Below are 9785 nucleotides of genomic sequence, written 5' to 3' on the forward strand. Positions count from 1 at the left end.
CAAAACCTTCAACTGGTTCATCATGAAAACTCTTGAGGATTCAACTTGCTGGGAAAAAAATGAAAAATCACAACTTGAAAGTTCTCCTGTGCTCCGGTGGTCTAAGGAAATACAACATATATTGCACAATAAAAATGGGCTATGTTTGATTAAGCAATGTTTTGTATTTTGAGGACTGTACTGTAAGAGGGCATCTTCTGATTAGAAAATAAATCCACCTAATTGAAAATATGCCAGTCCATGTAAAAAATAAAATCCTTGGACGTTGTTATGCAGGGCCCACAGAAGACACTTCTGTCTTGCTTGCTGAAACAGAGGTCTCATCTTCAGTTCCTGAACTAATTCCTACAGCAGCCAACATGCAGCTACGGAACTGTAGAGAGAGAAGGATAATTAGAGAAATAGATTGTTAGCATTTTTCACTTTGCCCAACATGAAGCATTGTTTATTGATGCACAAAAGAGAGAGCCCAACATACACTGTATACAAAACATTAAAGACACCTGCCCTTTCCATGACAAGACTGTCCAGATGAATCCATTTGAAAGCTATGGTCCCTTCTTGATGTCACTTGTTAAATCAACTTCAATCAATGTAGTTGAAGGGGAGGAGACAGGTTATAGATGGATTTTTAAGCCGTAAGACATTTGAGACATGGATTGTGTGTGTGCCATTTACGGGGTGAATGGTCAAGTTAAAATATTTACATTTCTTTGAACAGGTTATGGTAGTATGCGCACCGGTTTGTGACAAGAACTGCAATGCTGCTGGGGTTTTCAGACTTTCACATTTTTATGTGTGTGGGGGTTTGTTTGGTATAGTCAGTGTTTGTTACCAACCTGTTTGTTCATCAACACATAGATGACTGGGTTGAAGATGGCTGAGCTCTTTGAGAAGAAGGCTGGAATAGCCATGGCTGTGGCTGTAAAGGCAGCTCCTTTGTTGAAGAAGATCCAGGCAGCAAAGCTGGCATAGGGGGTCCAGGCAATCAGAAAACCACAAACCATCAGGAAGCACATACGTGTCACTTCCTTCTCAGCTTTCTGGGTGGATGCTGAGTCCTGCTGGGAAGCTGCAGCCTGAAAACAAACAAGGGAACACATGAAATCAAATAATTGTTTGAAAAAAAAGTATGGGCAGTATATCTCAACTACATTCAACCTGAATGTGTTTAGTAAAAAGGGATAGACAAACTGTCTGTTTGAGCAGTGTACTAGAATTAACCATCTTACCGCCTTGACTGTGAGGACAAGGCTTCCGTACGTGAAGAAGATGGTGACGACAGGAACACAGAAGTGGCAGGAGAACATGTAGATCACATATGATTCATTGTTGAAGCCTTCGGCCAAGGTGTAGTAATCAGGTCCACATGAGCACTGCATGCCCTCTGGGATATATCTATGTGGGAAAGACAATAAATGAGCCTGTTTTAGCTAAATATTTAGCTTTAAAATGTATAAAATGTTATCACAGTTATTAACTTGATGAAGTATTTGAGTTGTAAACTCCCATCTGAAAGACCATTACTGTAATTACTATACTTGTCAAATGTATTAATCAGATCATTGACTTAGATGCTGTATAACTATACTTATGCAGTATAATCCAATGAGATTGTTTTTGCCCTTTCTCAGAGCCAAATCCAATCCTGTAGGGCAGAATATTGAGAGGCTATTGTCAGCATACTAAAAGCACAAACTCACTACTAAAAACACTACTTCCACCAACTTCCACCTCACCTCACTCCATCTCACCAGATCAGATCACAATCTTTCCCAAAACATTCCTGGCCACTATGATTGGATCTTGGAGAACCAGAAACGATTTTAAATTCAGGTGTAAATATTATTAATTATTTCAAATACAGTTTTCACCTTATTTGGAAGAGGAGGTAGTCAGTTTACTGTGCCTGTTAAGTTTTATGAATAGCATTGTAACAACAATGAGAGAACTGAGAGACAAAGACTGACAAGAGCTAGTGTACAGTACTGTAGTAGAGAACTAAACAAGCGCTCCCAGTTTATTGAAGTGGGGGAAGGTCGGCAGATTACCTGCAGATTGCTTGCCTTCCCTCTCTACTGGGTGCAAACAGTACCAAACCAATATCAATCATTTACTTCTCATCCAGTTTTGCATTAACTGATCAGACAGGGTATTTAACATTGTTTGTAATTGATCTATCCATTGTGGGTGAATCTTAACGTCCACTTATCTCAAATTTTCACTTAGTCTCCCATTGAAATCACTGCACGACAAAGTGAAATTTAAGTGGAAGTTGTGATTCCAGAACCAGCAACTGCCATTTGTGATGAGCAAGATGAGTTACCCCCTTCAATGTAAAGCTCTGTGAGACCTCTTATTAATCAATGTTTTGAGTTACCTAGACCAGCCGACCAATGGGGGGGCAGCACAGGCCATTGCCATGACCCAAGTGAATGCACATCCGGCACCAGCGTGGGTGGTAGTGAATGTGAAGCTGCCCATGGGCTTGCAGACGACAATGTATCTCTCAATGGCCAGCACCACCAGAGACCACAGAGCAACCTGACCTAGAATGAGACAAGGAAAGTGAGCAGTTATGACTTGTTTTCCATTTGGTTTCTGAGACTTCTTCCAGCATATCCATCAATGTGTGTATGTCAAACAATTAATATTTTTTTAGACCAGGATTGGTTGCTTATATCAGTCAGTTTGTTCAGACATAAATTGTTGATATAAATATAGCAACAAAATAAATATAATTTGACCTAGTTTGGCTGTATTACACAAATCCAGTGAGACCAGGTGAGAGTTTTATCCAGTGAAACCAGGTGAGACAACCACATATCACAGTCATAGAAAATACATTTTCCCTTAATCCATTAGTTATGAGGAAAGTCAGTGCTAGTAAGAAAATACACATTTGTCTTATGTGTGTATGTGTGTGGGTGGGGGTGTGTGTGTATGTGACTAGATGTTCTCTTACCTCCAAGTGTAGCCATGAAACCCTCGATGGCACAGCCCATAGGTCCAAAGACGAAGTAGCCATTGACAGCAGATGTGATGGTGATGGTGAATCCAAACATTACCATGATCATTCCAGCTGCAGCCAAGTTGACTAGGATGAAGTTAAGAGGTTGCTGGAGCTTCTTGTTTGTCGCTGTGACATACAAGGTCAGACCGTTGATGGGGAATCCAAAACAGATCAGGAAAAACATGTAGACAGCAAGCAGATAGAATTGCCATGGATCCGCCAAGTAGTACTGAGGGTATTCAAAGGGACTTCTTACAAGTCCAGTCCTGTTGGACATGGGGATGTAGAAGTTGTTTCCTTCAGTGCCGTTCTGCATCTTTAACCAGGGAGTGGTTGAGATGAAAATAGGAGAATCTGCTCTAGCTGCAGTCTAGTGTCTTCTGGCTCCTTTATTATCAGGGATTCTATGGGTATGTTTATATACACGTCTAAGCAGCCTCATCAGGGATCAACTGGTGATCAAGGAGAGTACCACGTGGAGAGGGAGGCAGGGGGTGGGGGCACGTGGGGCGACGGGCGGGGGGATTTGAATGAGAGTGATTGGATAATTGGTCTTGTCATAATCACCTAGATCAAGGGTAGGCAACCCTGGTCCTGGAGTACCGCAGGCATTTCATGCTATTGATTTATCTGACATGAAAGACCAGATGTTTTGAATTTAGGCAATCACTGAACTGATCAATTTGGTAAGTTTGGGTTCTAGTTTGGGTTCTGTTCTATATATAAAAAACAGTTTTATTCAGAGAGCCTGACAGACAGAGCTGATGCAGTCACTCTGGCAGCACCATAACACGCAGCCTGCTACTGAGAATGTGTGTGTGTGTGTGTGTGTGTGTGTGTGTGTGTGTGTGTGTGTGTGTGTGTGTGTGTGTGTGTGTGTGTGTGTGTGTGTGTGTGTGTGTGTGTGTGTGTGTGTGTGTGTGTTTTAATGAGAGAGATCTGGGATTTTAATGAGAGAGATCTGGATAATTGGTCTGCTCAGAATCACCTTGATGATCTTATTGCAAAACATATACAGTACCAGTCAAAAGTTTGGACAAACCATCTCATTTAAGTTTTTTTAATTGATTATTTTCTACATTGTGGAATAATAGTGAAGACATCGAAACTATTAAATAACACTTTTGGAATAATGTAATAACCAAAAAAGTGTTAACAAATCAAAATATATTTTAGATTTTAGATTCCTCAAAGGCTTCAAGGGCTGTCTTCTGTATCCCACCCCAACCTTGTCACAACACAACTGGCTCAAATTAACTTTTTGCAAGGCATACCTGTCAATTGAAATGCATTCCAAGTGACTACCTCATGAAGCTGGTTGAGAGAATACCAAGAGTGTGCAAAGCTATCATCAAGGCAAAGGGTGGCGACTTTGAAGAATCTAAAATCGAAAATATATTTTGATTTATTTAACACTTTTTTGGTTCCTACATGATTCCATATGTGTTATTTCATAGTTTTTATGTCTTCACTATTATTATACAATGTAGGAAAAAGTAAAAATAAAGAAAAACCCTTTAATGAACAGGTCTGTCGAAACGTTTGACTGGTACTGCATATTTGGTATCCAGCTATTATCCTCAGTAATTTTCCATCCAGATTGTCAGACCCCGGTGGCTTGTCATTGTTGATAGACAACAACAATAAATGCCACCTCTTCCACACTGAATTTACGGAATTCAGAAGCACAATGCTTGTCTATCATAATTTGGTCAGATGTACTTGGATGTGTGGTGTCAGCGTTTGTTGCTGGCATGTCATCCCTAAGTTTGTTTTTTATTGCCAATGAAAAGGTCATTAAAGTAGTTGGCAATATCAGTGGGCTATTCAATGAATGATGAAGGCGAGTTGTATTTTTTACCAAAAATTTCATTTAAGGTGCTCCAAAGCTATTTACTATCATTCTTTACATAGTGCGTGTTTGTATGTTGAGCCAAAGTAAGCTTTATAGTTAAAATGTGTATATATATATATATGTATGTATATTAAATGCAGCTTTCAAGATCTACCAAAATCTGGTTTTGGTTTCTGCTACAACTATCAGTTCCTTTCTGACTGGGTCTTGCTTGTTATCTACAGCCAAAACAATTTTGAATGAAAAACACACACTTACATTGCATGCTTAATGTTTAATGGTTGTATAAGGTATGATAATCTCAAGTCTCATCTTGAATGCTGCAGGTTAGCTAGCAACAAGTAACATAAAAAAGTTACAGACGCACAAATACTATACCCCTCCTAAAATGATAACCTCTTTCTCACTCATCATTATTCATGATTCATTCATGACTATCAATAATCATCCATATTAGCGTAGAAGTGTTAAGAAACATATAATATTTTTATTTACAATAAAAGTGACTCCAAAATGACACAATACATTATTCACCATTCAATTATATTGTGAACAAAAACAAATACAACCAAAACAAACAGCAAATGCATCCAACAAGTTTGTAGTCACAAGACTGGTGTAATCATTGCCTGCTAGGAATATGGGACCAAATACTAAACTTTTGACTACTTTATTACACATATTAGTGAATCTGTGCCAATACTTTTGGTGCACTAAAATGAGGGAGCTATGTACAAAAAGTGCTGTAATTTCTAAATGGTTCACCCAATGTGGATGAAAATACCCTCAAATTCTATCTGACAGTCTGCAGTTGAACCTCAGTCTTTGTTTGATTTCAAATACAAACTTTTGGAGTAAAGAGCTTAAATAAGAAAACATGCTTCACTGTCCCAATAATTATGGAGGGCACTGTATTTGTCCTACATTTGAATGTTTTTACAAAACATTTACAGCATTTTATTCATGGCCCCAAAAATATCATACATTGGAAAAGGTATCAGAGAATGAGGACCAAATGTCAGTGAACAAGGTACTACATACAGACACAGGATATGACCACCAACATGTGACCTACTGGGGTTCAACCTGGGTCTCAAGCATGGCACAAGACAGCGTCATTAGTTTTGGGAGGTACTGTAACACAACTCTTCAGGATAGATTTTTCCGAACCACCTCTGAAAATAAGGATGATGACCTCAGGAGAAAGGCTTTGCTATAAGGCATTTATAAAATAAATCTCTTAAAATGGTCACTGATCAGTGAGTTTGTATCATAACATTACTATGGTCTTGATCAATCATTTTGGCTTATTTCCAGATATAACATTTCATGATTTTACTGATGAATCATTTGGTAAGTGATCAGCTAATCAAACAGCTAAACAAATCAGTTCAACAAACAAAATAGCAAAGTAAAAATAAAAATAAATTAACTGTATAAAAAAATACATGATTCATGCATCCATTTATTTGTCCCATCCTACATTACATAGAAATACATGTTTATATAAATGTTTATAATACATTTTTACATTACATAGAAATACATGTTTATTCAATGGTCTCTTAGAATGCATCAATGCATCCAAGTGCAGACAACAAAATCAAGATTGCGACATCCAATTAAAATAAAGTTCCATGTATGTCTTAACACCAAGTATAAACAACTCGGTTGAGTAACCTCTGAGAGGAGCATTAAAAAAGCACGCTCCTGGGCTGGGGTATAACTTCTTACATACTGTTACAGTGTGGTACTTGGCTGTGTTGAGAGTAGAATTTCAGACGTGTTTTGTATCTAAAAAACGTGTCCTGCATGCAAATGACCTAGTGGCCTCATGGGTGGAATGTTATTAATATTTTTCATAATTTAACAATTAATAAATGTTTCTTTTTGGGGGGGGGCAAAAATCCAGCGTCTCTATGTCAAACTGTTTTGCTATATTTCAGTCTTCTGTGATGTACAGTGGGGCAAAAAAGTATTTAGTCAGCCACCAATTGTGCAAGTTCTCCCACTTAAAAATATGAGAGAGGCCTGTAATTTTCATCATAGGTACACTTCAACTATGAAGTTGAAGACAAAATTAGAAAAAAAATCCAGAAAATAACATTGTAGGATTTTTTATGAATTTATTTGCAAATTATGGTGTCACGATTTCTAGGTCTCACAGACCTGTAACTTCTTCTTTAAGAGGCTCCTCTGTCCTCCACTCGTTACCTGTATTAATGGCACCTGTTTGAACTTGTTGTCAGTATAAAAGACACCTGTCCACAACCTCAAACAGTCACACTACAAACTCCACTATGGCCAAGACCAAAGAGCTGTCAAAGGACACCAAAAACAAAATTGTAGACCTGCACCAGGCTGGGAAGACTGAATCTGCAATAGGTAAGCAGCTTGGTTTGAAGAAATCAGCTGTGGGAGCAAGTATTAGGAAATGGAAGACATACAAGACCACTGATTATCTCCCTCGATCTGGGGCTCCACGCAAGATCTCACCCCGTGGGGTCAAAATTATCACAAGAACGGTGAGCAAAAATCCCAGAACCACACGGGGGACCTAGTGAATGACCTGCAGAGAGCTGGGACCAAAGTAACAAAGCCTACCATCAGTAACACACTACGCCGCCAGGGACTCAAATACTGCAGTGCCAGACGTGTCCCCTTGCTTAAGCCAGTACATGTCCAGGCCCGTCTGAAGTTTGCTAGAGAGCATTTGGATGATCCAGAAGAAGATTGGGAGAATGTCATATGGTCAGATGAAACCAAAATAGAACTTTTGGGAAAAAACTCAACTCGTCGTGTTTGGAGGACAAAGAATGCTGAGTTGCATCCAAAGAACACCATACCTACTGTGAAGCATGGGGGTGGAAACATCATGCTTTGGGGCTGTTTTTTAGCAAAGGGACCAGGATGACTGATCCGTGTAAAGGAAAGAATGAATGGGGCCATGTATCGTGAGATTTTGAGTGAAAACCTCCTTCCATCAGCAAGGGCATTGAAGATGAAACATGGCTGGGTCTTTCAGCATGACAATGATCCCAAACACACCGCCCGGGCAACGAAGGAGTGGCTTCGTAAGAAGCATTTCAAGGCCCTGGAATTGCCTAGCCAGTCTCCAGATCTCAACCCCATAGAAAATCTTTGGAGGGAGTTGAAAGTCTGTGTTGCCCAGCAACAGCCCCAAAACATCACTGATCTAGAGAGATCTGCATGGAGGAATGGGCCAAAATACCAGCAACAGTGTGTGAAAACCTTGTGAAGACTTACAGAAAATGTTTGACCTCTGTCATTGCCAACAAAGGGTATATACAGTGCCTTGCGAAAGTATTCGGCCCCCTTGAACTTTGCGACCTTTTGCCACATTTCAGGCTTCAAACATAAAGATATAAAACTGTATTTTTTTGTGAAGAATCAACAACAAGTGGGACACAATCATGAAGTGGAACGACATTTATTGGATATTTCAAACTTTTTTAACAAATCAAAAACTGAAAAATTGGGCGTGCAAAATTATTCAGCCCCCTTAAGTTAACACTTTGTAGCGCCACCTTTTGCTTTTGAAATATCCAATAAATGTTGTTCCACTTCATGATTGTGTCCCACTTGTTGTTGATTCTTCACAAAAAAATACAGTTTTATATCTTTATGTTTGAAGCCTGAAATGTGGCAAAAGGTCGCAATGTTCAAGGGGGCTGAATACTTTCGCAAGGCACTGTAACAAAGTATTTAGATAAACTTTTGTTATTGACCAAATACTTATTTTCCACCATAATCTGCAAATAAATTCATTAAAAAATCCTACAATGTGATTTTCTGGAGAAAAAAAAAATCTGATTTTGTCTGTCATAGTTGAAGTGTAAAGTGTAACATTGGGATACAAACTCAAAATTGAATACATTTCAACTCTATATCTGATATGGTACAGGTGTCTTCTTTTTTGTAAGCCCATACCTATATGCATGGTTTATACTTTCGTTTCAAAGTACATTTGTTTAAGACTACCAATAAGCACTGTGTGTAACCCTGATTTAGCTCATTGCAGTAAAAGGTTAATATGGCATTTCCGTGTATACATTATCTTGTTGAGAAAATCCATGGTGACACTATAGGTTAAACACAGAGCTTAGTGTCACTGTCAGGACTATCAATCACTGATATCTGAGACCAACAGTGACTGTCAGACACATAAGAGCAGCTTAGAAAGAAGAAATAGAATGAAGAGAGGAGTCAGAGTCCCAAGAGACAACAGAAGACATGGCCCAGAGAAGACAGTCCTATATTGCTTGTTGACACAGAAGAAGCCCCCTCATCACCCATTGAGTTCTTGCCACACAACATGGTCAGGGTGTATGAAACTGTAAAGAAAGAATAAGGACCACAAGCCAGGGACTAGATACAGACTCTTGTATAGGACATGGCAATTAAGATGAATTTGCAATAAATTAACAACTTTTTTTGGTAGCACCTTGTGTATAAATCAATTAATATTGTTGGTAGCGCCTAACATGTGTGACCAACTGGGATCAAAACAACCAAACATTAATTCTCACATAATTATATTTTTGCACATATCCAGTCAAAAACATTCAACGACACAAAAACCTTTTGATGCATGCATTTATTAATCTAAAATAACATTAATAAGTATTTATAAAATGTTTTCAGCAAATTATAGCATAAAGGTGGCAAACAAAAGCCACATTAGGAACACCTGCTCTTTCCATGAAAACGACTGACCAGGTGAATCCAGGTGAAAGCTATGATCCCTTATTGATGTCACTTAATCAGTGTAGATGAAGGGGGGGAGACATATTAATGAAGGATTTTTAAACCTTGAGACAATTGAGACATGGATTGTGTATGTGTGTCAGTTAGCGGGTGAATGGGCAAGACAACATATTGAAGTCCCTTTGAACA

General features: G+C 38.7%; 1 protein-coding gene across 1 annotated transcript; it reads right to left on the reverse strand.

Annotated features, from left to right (window-relative positions):
* Window positions 1-268: 268 nt before the first annotated feature.
* LOC135541729 (green-sensitive opsin-like) lies at window positions 269-3329 on the reverse strand. Its single transcript, XM_064968054.1, has 5 exons — window positions 2966-3329; window positions 2381-2549; window positions 1233-1398; window positions 840-1079; window positions 269-373 (listed from the first exon to the last, which is right to left on the reverse strand). Exons 1-5 carry the CDS (start codon window positions 3327-3329, stop codon window positions 269-271), a joined length of 1044 nt encoding a protein of 347 aa, XP_064824126.1.
* Window positions 3330-9785: the final 6456 nt, after the last annotated feature.

This window comes from Oncorhynchus masou, chromosome 6 (genome assembly GCF_036934945.1).
Source record: "Oncorhynchus masou masou isolate Uvic2021 chromosome 6, UVic_Omas_1.1, whole genome shotgun sequence".
Classification (NCBI taxonomy): Eukaryota; Metazoa; Chordata; class Actinopteri; order Salmoniformes; family Salmonidae; genus Oncorhynchus; species Oncorhynchus masou.